The following is an 11,957-nucleotide window of genomic DNA, read 5'->3' as shown; positions in this document are numbered from 1 at the left end:
GGAGGAAGGAGCGGGCGAAGAGGTAGAGCGGTCGGAGGCTGTCCTCAGACCGCTCCAGCCTGGGGACCAGGTGGTCCCGGTACGAGGGGAAGGCCTGAGCCTGGGCCTCTCCATCCCCGTTGAAGTGCTGCGTCGAGGCCCCGATCAGCAGCACGGTGAGCAGGAGCCAGGGGCCGAGAACAGCTCGCATAGAACCCATTGCATGACGCTCTGCACACCGGACACAGAGAGAGAGATATATAGATATAGATATAGATATAGATGCACTGTATATATAGTGCAGTTATGATCTTGTCTTTCTTACGTTTAGTTAATGCTACATTTGAGTGGAGGAAAATAGACGTATGAATTTTCAAACTTGACCATTGTCAAAATCTTATAATAAGAAAAATGTGGGTAAAACTACTCACAGACAACTTGAATTAGACATAGGCCTATATTACAAAACAAATCATGTATGTCGCTGAGGTATGAGTCCTTTATTGCACAAATGCATTTATTTATTTGTGTTACTCATATAAATATAATTAGACATGTCATTACATTTAGTCGTTAAATATTATTCACTTTACTTTATATAAAGCCTGTGAGTAGATGAGAATACGTTCATTAATTTATGAAGACATATTAAACTGAATATCTGTCTGAATATAATAAGTTATAAAGCATCACATGTCGTAAGCCTTACCTTGTTGACTGGAGTAGAGGTGTTAGGAGACTGAGGCTGAGCATTCTTGAGACAGAAGCCTTAACCTTAAGGTATGCATGGGAACCAGTTGGCCCAGTCAGCCGTCGCCTTCCATCCTAGACAAAGAAGACAAAAGGCTATTGGGTGAAGATAAAACACATAATAACATAAGCTGTTGTGAACTTAAACCGGTGTCTGAGGGAGCCAGGGGCGGCCGGACCGTAGCAACATCTCAACCACACCCTCAATGTGAAGGTCGACGTACAGACTTGACACTGAATTAAAATGGGTTATTTATGTTGGAAGATTTCTAGTTCCCCGTAAACACAAGCAATGTATGAAAAGGGGCCGATTTCATTTATTTTCTTTGTTTTTTGGGGATTTATTGAACCACATGAATCCATGAAAACTGTCCGGTTCCCATGGATTCTGGTCAGCAAGACCCTGGGTTAGGCCTAACCCTGCATCAGCAAATATTTGTTTACGGTAAAAATTCAACATTTAGAATAAAATTCGAACATTTTGAGTGGACGATCGCCTCGCTCGAATGTTTATGTCTTTGTCTGTAGTCCAGGAAATGGCACTAAAGACTACAAACATGGCCGCCGGCGGCATCGCGGCTCACCGATGCGGGGCCTGAGCCGAGCGGGCAGAGCAGTCTCTCAGGGAAGCCAAGGTTGTTGGAGTCGGTGGTGGACAAGAGGGAGATCGGGGTAGGTTTATCTTTTAGTAATACAAACACCCATCCAGCGACTAGCTGTTATTCATCCGAGCGGTAACGATCACACCGATGTGCTGATCACTTGAGACCGGGCAGGTTATTGAAAGATACCGACGACTCTGTGGTGAATGGGTTAGCTGCATGCTAACGGTAGCATCTCACGTTAGCCGGCTGCACACAGCTGTCGTCTCCTTTTATTGCTTGTCTCTCTTTTGTTTTCATCCTCTGCACTGTGCTTGACGATGTGACCCATGGTCCAGACTCTAAGATGTCAGGTTATTGTAACAGCTGGGGGTCCGTGTGAGGGGAGCCAGCCTGCAGAACGCTGCGTTACAATCAACCCCATTTGTTTTTGTTTTTATGTCCGGCCATCTGTCAGGCTCTGAGAGATTCCTAGAAGATGAGGAGGGATGTGTTCATCAGAGACGGACGGTGTCAAGTGCAGTACATTTATTACGAAAGAAGTATGAGAGAAAATAGAATAGACACAACAAAATTGAAGGTAAAATCCTCTTGACAGAAAACTGTGCAATATAATTGAATAGTAGTATCTCCCTCCAGTCAATAACAATAATTGTCACAAGACGTGAACGTGATTGACAATGTGTCAGCATCCACTACTGGACCAAAGGTCTGTAGTCGGGTTTATAAGAGATGGACGGCTTGCTCTGCAACATGTCATCTCTGCTTCAGATCATCCCCATTGTGAACTGTGCTACATTTTGTTGTGTAGGCTCTTTAAACGTCCCTACACCTGAGAGTAAGGGTTAAAGAGCAGAGGAAGGTAAACATCAGGACATAGCACTGGGATCAACAGAAGCTGTCCACGCAATAGCTGTGATTGGTGCATAGTTGAAGCCTTGATTAGGGGCAACTGTGCAAATACAGTGACACACCAAGTCCCCCGGTCTATTCATAGAGGTGAAGCCAGAGCCATGACAGACATTTGATTGCATCAATGGCTGTATTAACTATTTAGACCGCCTCCGCGTGACCCGCCGGTATCGTATGGCTTTATTTGTGTGCGTGACCTTTGCCGAGAACAAGGACTGCTGTCTGCCATTTGGATTTCCTTTTGAGAAGAATTGATTCTGTGTTCAGCTTTAATCCCTTTGATTGCACTACAGCCGCGGTAACTGTACACTGGCGTCTCTCTCTCTCTCTCTCTCTCTCCCGCGCTGACCTTGGTCGTGTCAGCTCCCTCCCCAGTAGATGGCTGCCCACGTTGGCGTGGCTGTTGACACGCCACCTTTTATGTTGTCAAATGCCTGATGAGGTATTCATCACTACATAACCTCTCTCTGTCTCTCCTGTCTCTCTCTCTGTCTGTGTGTGTGTCTCTCTCTCTCCCCCTCTCCCTCTCCCCCTCCCCCTCTCCAGATTGCTGGTGGTGGTTGCAGGGCTCCGTGGAGCACAAGTGGTCAGTCGCCGTGCGCGCGTGTATGTGTGTGTGCGCGCCATTTCCCTCTCATGCCCGTCCCCCCCCCCCCTGGTCCGTGTGTGTGTGTGTTCCCCCCCCCCGGCCCGCTCTCCACCCTCTGACCCCGCTGAGGCCCATGCGCCAGACACGGCCCGCTCCCCGCCAGCCCGATGACTGCCTGGATCGTCCTGCCCGTCAGCCTCTCCGCCTTCTCCATCACGGGGATATGGATCGTGTGAGTGAAGCCCGTTTGGTTTACATTTACATTAAGGACATTGAGACGCTTTTATCCATAGAGACTTACACTAAGTCCATTTGTCAGAAGAAAGAGAAACAACGATATATGGCGGTGCAGTAAGGATGTTCATAGAACCAAGTGCCAAGCCCTTACAATCACAAGGTTAACCCATTCCCCGTGTACAACAAAGCTAGGATAAGATGCTACACAATGCCAAGTACTGTTTTTAAGTGCAAGGACGTACAACATGCAATAAGTGCATATATTAAAAGTGCCGGAACGTACAACATGCCATAAGTGCATACATGAAGTGCCAGGATGTATATTATACAATAGGTGCGTAAGAGGCTGTGTTTGATGGGAGCAGGGTGGTGTGGGGGCCAGGGGCCTCCCTCCCAGCCGGGGAGCTAGTCCTCTCGGTCCCCTGAGGTCCACACAGCCTGACCTTTCTAAAGTGGCCCTGACCCCTATAGGCTCTTTAGTCCCTTGTAATGGAATCCACTGTAAGTGGCTTAAAATGAATGCGCTAAATGCTTAATGAAAAGATTGTTGTAGATTAAAGTCGACGTACACCGAGTCCAGGTACGTGCGGTCAAGGTGGAGCAGGTAGGGGTCAGGTGGGGGCTCCAGGAGGCCCTCAGCTCAGGCTCCAGACAGTCCACCTCCCGTCCTCACCGCTAGCTTGTGTTAGCTTGCGGGTTTTATAGCCGGTGTGCCGTTTAGCTTCCGTGTATTTTTAGCTGATATATAGTTGAGCTTGGGTATTGGTTAGCCTGCGTGTAGCTTAGCCTGCGTGTAGTTTAGCTTGTGTGTAGTGTCACCATGTGTTGCGCTTGTGTATCGGTGAGCTTGTGTGTGGGACAGCTTGTGTGTTGACTAGCTTGTGTGCTAACACTGTGCTTCATCTCCCCTCCAGTTACGCCATGGCAGTGATGAACCATCACGTCTGTCCTGTGGAGAACTGGTGAGCAGAGATAGAGGAAAAAAACCTGCTATGACATGAAGAAGTCATTGTGTCTACTGCAGCTGGGCCGTATCCATGACAACCATGGTTCATCAGTACTAGACAGTGGGCCCGGGTACCGAACCCTAAAACGGAGGGCCCTAGGGGAAGTGACTAAATAGCAGAGTACTCCTGTAGGGTATGAATTAAAGATACAGGGTTTGAACCCATTGTGACATTCTTGGCCGATACCGAAGTTAAAATAACAATTTTGCCGAGAACAAATTCAACAGCACAAATTTTTTGTACAAAAGATTCATTTAGCTAAAATTGCTTTTCAAAATAGTTTCAAAAGTGTTGCGCTCCTTTGAAACAGACAAACATCGGCCACTGCCATCGGTCAATGTAATCCAACTGGCCGATGATGACTGAATGAATGAATGAATATCGGACAATTCCGATGTACAGCCAATAAATTGGTGCATCCTCGGGTACCAGACTCAAATGAATGCTATTGAGACAGGTTAACATTCTCAGATCATCCAACCCCAACCCCACACACACTGTGTCGCAGAAAGCCCTCAGATGTTGGGTTTAGAGTGATGGTGATAAAAGAGGAGTTCCATTAACTGGTGTGCTGTGTGTACAGGTACTACAACGTCACCTGCACAGAGGAGATGCCTCGACCTGGCTTCCCCAAGACCTGCTGCACCATCCAGGACATCCCGCTCATCAGGTCAGCACACCCTCTCCTCTCCTCCCCCTCCTCCTTATCTCTCTCCTTATCGCCCTCCCCAAGCATCTCTTCCTCCCCCTCCTCCTTATCTCTCTCCTTATCGCCCACCCTAAGCTTCTCTTCCTCCTCACTAATGTGGGTTCCGCCTTCATAACATTCTGAACCACAAATGGTATTTAGACCAGAGTTGAGGCCTTCACTTAACCACTCCAGCTAGCGCTAGTTAAATCAGGATTCGATCGATATGCACCACCATCCCCAAAGCCACTTTATATCATGTTTCAAGAATGTGGTTTAATGTTGTCTCCGATAAGCAACTCTGTTCTCTCTCTGCTCCTTCCTCCTCGGCCTCCTTTGCATGTTTGTTCTTCTTCTTCCTGTGTAACATGTGTTGGTCCCTCCTCTTCCTGTGTAACCCGTGTTTCTCTCCTCTCTGCAGTAAGTGTGGGTCCTTCCCCCCTGAGAGCTGCCTGTTCAGTCTGATCGGGAACGTCGGAGCGTTCATGGGTAAGGCCACATCAATTCACTAGAAAATCTTGTTGTGTATTTCTCCCTAATAATTTGTCTTATCTTTTTTCGGGAGGGTTACATAGTTTTACTTGATAGTACTAAGTGCAATAACCGTTATTGAAGAGTTCTGTATCCTAGAATCATTAAATATTTTTATATATTTTTAAATTATAATTAAGATGTTCAGAGGGTCGTGGTTACGTTGTTTGACTCCCAGCCAAAAGGTTAGGGGATCAACTCCACAGTCTAACCTGCAGGCGTCCTTGAGCCAGGTGCCCTCAGCCCAACGCCCCTTTAATGACGTGTGTCTGAGATTCAATCCAAGACCCTCGGGGTGTGTCGGACTGTATGTTCTAACGTTTTGATCCAGCAAATGAGGCGGGGGGAACTATGCGCTCTGCCTGGCTCCGGTTACACGGACCGGCCAGGACGCGCACGGATCTCTATAAATGTATCTATAAATACCCTGCACTCTCCGATCAATGGATGTAGTCCCGCCCCTGATCCTCCACGACCTCACCCCCCCCCCTCCCCCTCACTCTTCATCCCCCTCCCCCACACCCTGCATCCTCCTCCCCCCTCACTCTTCATCCTCCTCCCCCTCTCTCATCCTCCTCCTCCCCTACACTCTTCCTCCTCCCCCACTCATCCTCCTCCCCTACACTCTTAATGAGCTGCTCATTCCCTGTCACTCAGCCCTTGCTCTTAATTCAACCCTCCCCTGGCTCCTCCCCTCTCCTCCTCTTCAGTCGGTGTACTGATGGTACAGACAGCGCTCCCTATATGAAATGGTACACATGCACGCTGTCCATCACCGCACACCAAAGGACCAGGGACAGAACCCCTGCTTTGCACCGGGCTCCGATTTTTTATTTGATTCAAATCATCAATAGATCAGAGTTACAATTGAGGAGTCCTCTGACTCACAAACCCATGAATCATTTCAGAACCGGACATTCCCTTGAATGAAGTGTTGTTTTAGTTTGTTTGTCTCTTCCTCCCTCTCGTCTCCCGCGCTCTCTGGCGCCCCCTAGTGATCATGGTGTGCCTGCTGCGCTACGCCCAGGTGATTGAGCACAGCCACCACTGCCTGCTCAACACCAGCGCCCTGGTGTCGGGCTGCACCAACGCCGTGGGCCTGGTCATGGTGGGGAACTTCCAGGTAAACCCCCGGAGAGAGGGGGGGGGCGGGGGGCGGGGCATACCTCTGGCCAATGGGAATGGGGGCCGCCAGGTTGGGGTAGCAAACAAAGCAGAAACTTTGAATGGTGGAATTATTATGATGAACCGATGCAGCACATCTAACCTTTACTGTGGAAAACCTTTAATACAGGAATACAATATTAATGCTATTAGTTTGGATGTTGTACAGGAAAGGAAAGCACGCCTGGTGCTTTTTAAAGGATTTCCACAGTAAAGGTTAGATGTGCTGCATCGGTTCATCATAATAATGTAATAATGTAATAATGTATAATAACATCTTGTTACAACTAGGAGCATTTCATTGTCTTGGTCATTCTGAATTTGTCTTGTGTTTTTGTCATGCAAACACCAGTCCTCTTCCAGACACTCCTAAGTATTAAATCAACATTTACGTACCTTCTGTAGGCAATACCCAAGCTCCCTTGCTTTGAACGCAGCATGAGCCACCTGTTTAGTGGCTAAGCTATGCAGATTAGTCCTAGCGTCTTGCTATCCTCTCCCTGCCATTGCTACACCCATAGATACAGATACACACACGACCACTCACACAAGCTTGCACACCTAATACACAGACAGACAGACTAAATACGCACACACACACATTATAGACAGACACACACACATTATAGACACACATGCACACACACATTAGACACACGCACACAGACATTTTGGACACACACACACACACACGTCTGACTGCGCTGTCTTCCCCCAGGTGGACCACGCCAAGTCTCTGCACTACGTGGGGGCGGGCGTGGCGTTCCCGGCCGGCCTGCTGTTCGTGTGCCTGCAGTGCGTGCTAACGTACCGCGTGGCTGTCACCGCGCTCGACTACTGGATGGCCCACTGCCGCGTAGCGCTGGCCATCGCCGCCATGGTGTCCCTCGTCCTCAGTATCCTTTCAGTGGCGCCCCCCCCCTGTGCCGGAGGGGGAACACCCACCGACTCTCCTGTTGTAGAGGGAACGATAAGGGAGGGAAAGGTCTTCAGTGAAACGTCTCATCTCATTGTGGTGCTAATGTTTGTTTTTGGTTTATTAACAGTAAGGGAAATGGTTTTCATTACGGAAGGATATTATATATTATCAAGATATCTGGACTGTATTTTGACTCACAGTTTAGCCTAAAGGTGCTTCCCCACTGAAGGACCAGCGTCGGCCCAGTGTGCTTGGGGGGGAATGGGTGAACTCTCTTGTCATCCAACATGTTGGTGTCATCATAATGAGTAACCCAAGACCAAAACGTCAGATAGTAAGTGACTCATTGGTTATCTCCAGCAGATGGCTGAGATCAGCCTGGTCTGGTCTGGGGTGGTCTACTCTACTACCATGGTCTGGCCTGGTCTACTCTAACACGGTCTGGCCTGGTCTCATCTACTACCATGGTCTAGCATGTTCTACTCTACTAGCACGGTCTGGCCTGGTCTACTCTACGACCATGGTCTGGTCCAACGTGGTCTGTTCTGTTCTGGGCCGGTCTGGTCTGTTCTACTCTACTAGCCGGGTCTGCCCTGGTCTGGTCCCTACTGTTGTTCCTCCTTGACCCCTGACCCCTCCCAGGCGGCGCGTTCTTCGTCCACGAGAGCTTCGTGCTGCAGCACGCGGCGGCCATCTGTGAGTGGGTGTTCACCGTGGACATCCTGGTCTTCTACGGCACCTTCACCTACGAGTTCGGCTCTGTCAGCCACGACACGGTGCTGGCGGGCCTGCAGCACGTCTACCAGCAGCACCACCTGCACCACCACCACCTCCACCACGGCTCCGGCATCGTGCTGGGGCCCGGGGCCCGGCCCACCGCCCTGGGCACCGGCTCCAAGGGCCTCAAGTCCCCCGGCGGCAGCAGCACCTCCACCCATCTCAACTGCACCCCCGAGAGCATCGCCATGCTGTAGCCCCCCCGCCCCCTGTCTCACCACCACCACCACCACCAAGGCGACCTCACGCCAGCCAATAGGATTCAGGGAGTTAAGTGAGCTCTCCACCAATGGCGTCGGTTCGTTTAGCACGGCGAAGGCCCGCCCCCCACGGATCCTCTGGAGGGATTGGCGATTGATTTGAGGTTTATTTTGTTATTTTTGTTTACCTGTATCGTTTTTATTTGATTGGTCGTCAATGTGGTCACATGACATCGGGGTTGACCACTGAGGTGCCAACGGAAGAAGGCTGAATGTGCCGAGAACCTCTGGGGCGCGCGGAGCACGGCGGTTTCCACGGCAACCGGCGGGATGCAAAACGGCGTCTCGACCGACGGACATTTTTTATTTTGTTTGTTCATCGTGATCAGCCAAAACACACACACACACACACACACACACACACACACACACACACACACACACACACACACACACACACACACACACACACACACACACACACACACGTGTTCTGAATGAATGAGAATCATACAAAGTACATCAAGCGTTTGAGTTTACTCTGAAAAGTATCTTAAGTTAGAAAATATTGAATGTTACCAGTGAATAGTTAAGGTAGGTAAACGGTTACTGTAACGTCGGCAGGCTTAAAGCACATTGCCTTTATTGAAGAAATGATCACCTTTATTGTTTGTCAAGGTAGTCAAGAAACTCCTTGTGCTTTGATCATTTAATCGTGTGCTCGTGATCAGCCCAGGACGGGCAGGTGATCTGAATGTTAATTTGCATTAATTGTGGTTTATATTTATATATATATATATATATATATATATACACACACAATATGCCTTGGTATTTTGTATTTTTAGCTATTGAATTTGTAATTTTGGGTCATTAATCAGCTTTGTTGATGTCTGTGAAGATGGGTTCTGAAAGTTTCGTTTTTGACTGATTGGTCGTTCTGCATCTCAATCTCCGGCCGCCTGAGAGTCAGATGTAGCTGGTGTTCTGACAAGGCTGGGGACGTTCAAGTTGACTTGAAATGTAGTCCAATACAAACTCCATCTTAGTACATGTATGGGATCTCCGTTTTTCCCTGTTGTTATGAATGCACCATTGATGACCAACTGAGCTGCTGCTAACCGTAGCTCCTTGCTAGCTCAGCTTGTCAAGTGTGATGTGCTTGAAACAAAAGGCAGCGTCATTTACCACCAAAGCGATAGCTATGCCATTAGCATCCATGAGGTGGCGCCAGTCCGTCCTGAGAAGTAGCCCAGCCTGTCAGAACCCCAGCTGTGTTTGGTTTCAATAATGGCCGCCGGCACTGTCCGCCAAACATTTCCAATGAGGTTGAAGTATATTGAACAGTATGTAATGTTGTTACAGGTTACGATCTGACCAGTGGATATGTTTTGTTTTTTTTATTCTGAAAGGTATTCCGTGATGTTTTCTTTTGCATACCGGCACCGTCCGAAACAGGCAGTACCTGTGACCTGAACCAAACGCCCCCTCTAGTCTAGCTGATTGTGTTCCTCCCCTCTGGGCCCCTACGTCCACCACACTATCAGACCTCATACTCCTCACCAGCTTGTTCTCCTTTCCTCCAGTGTATTCCTGACAGGCCCCACCTGAATCCTGAGCGGGCTGGGGGTGCTAGTGTCACAGGGGGACGTCATATCAACGTGGCTACGTTGTTTTCATATGAAGTGAAGGATTGTAAAACGGCTTCCCCCCCCCCCACCCATGAGGTCAGGAGACCTCGACCTATCAGACGCCTGGTTTGAAACAGGTCTGGGTCTACCTGCGAGGTCATGTGACTGTGAGGCAGCCTGACGCTCCATCCTCTGATCGACTGGTGCTGAGTGGTGAAGGGAACACTCCCTGGTGCCATAAACCCAATGGTCTGAAACCAGTTGCCACCGCACCACACCGGTCGGTAACTGGATATACTGGAGCTGGTGGCAAAAGCGCCACGACTGTATGAAACCTTTTATGTACTTTGATAAGAAAAACAAAAGATTAAACATGAATGTGTGGATGCCAACTTCTAGTACACATAGTTATTTCAGAGTTAACCACACCTGTACACCGTGACTAGCGACGGTGACATCCTAAACTAGCAGACCAGCACCCCCTAGAGGAGAAGGGCCAAACGGGTTGTGTAGCAGTTCCGTGCGGAGAAGTCCCATATCGTCCATGACATTTCTACTTCTTCTGTTTCTTGGTGTGCACTACGAGGCTAAACCCGGTGCGGTAACCCAGCCATCGGTCTAGGTAGAGGTCACGACCGACGGTCAATACGGTCGAATCATGTTTAATTCAGCAATACATGTTCAAGATGTGCCATCATCACCTACCTCTGTGACACGCGCTGACGTGGGTTTTAAGACGAGGGAGGAGGATTCCGATTGGTCCACGATCTGGTCTTGAAGACGCCGGAAGCCAAACCATCGAACGCGTCACTCAAGTCAGCCATTTCCTACAGACCAATATACCATTATATACAGAGATATGTTACTCAACCACACTACAGGAGCTGTTTAAACCGTGTTTCCGGGGTCAATGTACGTGGCCGGGGGAACCAGTGTTCGTGACAGTAGTGGGGGGGGGGGGGGGGCTTCCCGTTGTAAAGGAGGGCTCGGCGTGTGTGCTAGGCCCGTGTGATCCTCAACGCTTTGTTTTCTTTTACGCCTTAACCCCCCCGGCCCCGCCCCCGCAGACGGGTCACAACGCGACTCTTCTTTTGTATTGTGTTCTACTGACGTGACCTGTGGGGGTCAGGAGGTCAGGACCCGGACTGGCAGCTCGTGCCGACACCAACCTCGTGCAACACCAACCCTACGAGGAGGTCCTGGGTGCCCTCTCTCTACCCCGCGTTCCACCGGACAGCCCGACTAGGAGAGGCCTCGGACGATGATTGCTCTTCTTTCGTCCTGTGTGGGCTGTGCACACTTCACATGAATAATTATAGCATGCTATTAAGGAACAATGAAGACTGCCTGGACTCAAGACGCCTTGGAACGGCGTCGCAGAAACAAGCAGTCTACAATGACTGAATTCCCCCCCCCCCCCCATTCCTGTTTTGACACACACACACACACACACACACACACACACACACACACACACACACACACACACACACACACACACACACACAATATATGTATCGCACTCTCTCTGATGGTAATAGAATCAGTGACCACCCCCTCCCAAAAAAAGTCAACAGGATATTTTGTTTGCTTTTTTTTTATAAATTCTGTAAATATGTCAGAGATTTATATTCAAATATGAAATTAAAAATGACGATTATTTGCAAGTTTTGTCTGATTTGATTTGTGTCCAAATAACACACAATATAAACATAGAATATAAGCAAAGAGATATTTTATAAACTTGTCTCGTTTCACCTTGCCTACAGTCATTGATGATGAAATACCTTATTTTGTAAGCAAAAGGTTGCTCAAATGTGCACCGCTCATTTACAGTGCTATGGTGAGGCAATCCCTCCCTATTAACCCAACACCAGCTCTTACTGGGACGTCGAGACACGTTTTCATGAACAATGTGTAACTTCTTTAGAATGTTCTCTGGTGTTCTCTCACCTGTTTCCCTCAGATTGG

The 11,957-nt window shown here is 48.8% G+C and overlaps 1 protein-coding gene across 1 annotated transcript; it reads left to right on the top strand.

The window, feature by feature from the left end:
- Positions 1-1,309: 1,309 nt before the first annotated feature.
- Positions 1,310-11,629, top strand: LOC311343767 (transmembrane protein 150A-like). Its single transcript, XM_084468728.1, has 8 exons — positions 1,310-1,401; positions 2,790-3,064; positions 3,984-4,031; positions 4,660-4,746; positions 5,186-5,253; positions 6,291-6,418; positions 7,178-7,355; positions 8,021-11,629. Exons 2-8 carry the CDS (start codon positions 3,000-3,002, stop codon positions 8,350-8,352), a joined length of 906 nt encoding a protein of 301 aa, XP_084324854.1. The 5' UTR covers positions 1,310-1,401; positions 2,790-2,999; the 3' UTR covers positions 8,353-11,629.
- Positions 11,630-11,957: the final 328 nt, after the last annotated feature.

Source organism: Micromesistius poutassou (assembly GCF_964030765.1).
Source record: "Micromesistius poutassou genome assembly, chromosome: 5".
NCBI lineage: Eukaryota > Metazoa > Chordata > Actinopteri > Gadiformes > Gadidae > Micromesistius > Micromesistius poutassou.
The sequence above is the reverse complement of the archived record's forward strand: the minus strand, read 5'-3'. Positions and strand labels throughout refer to the sequence as shown.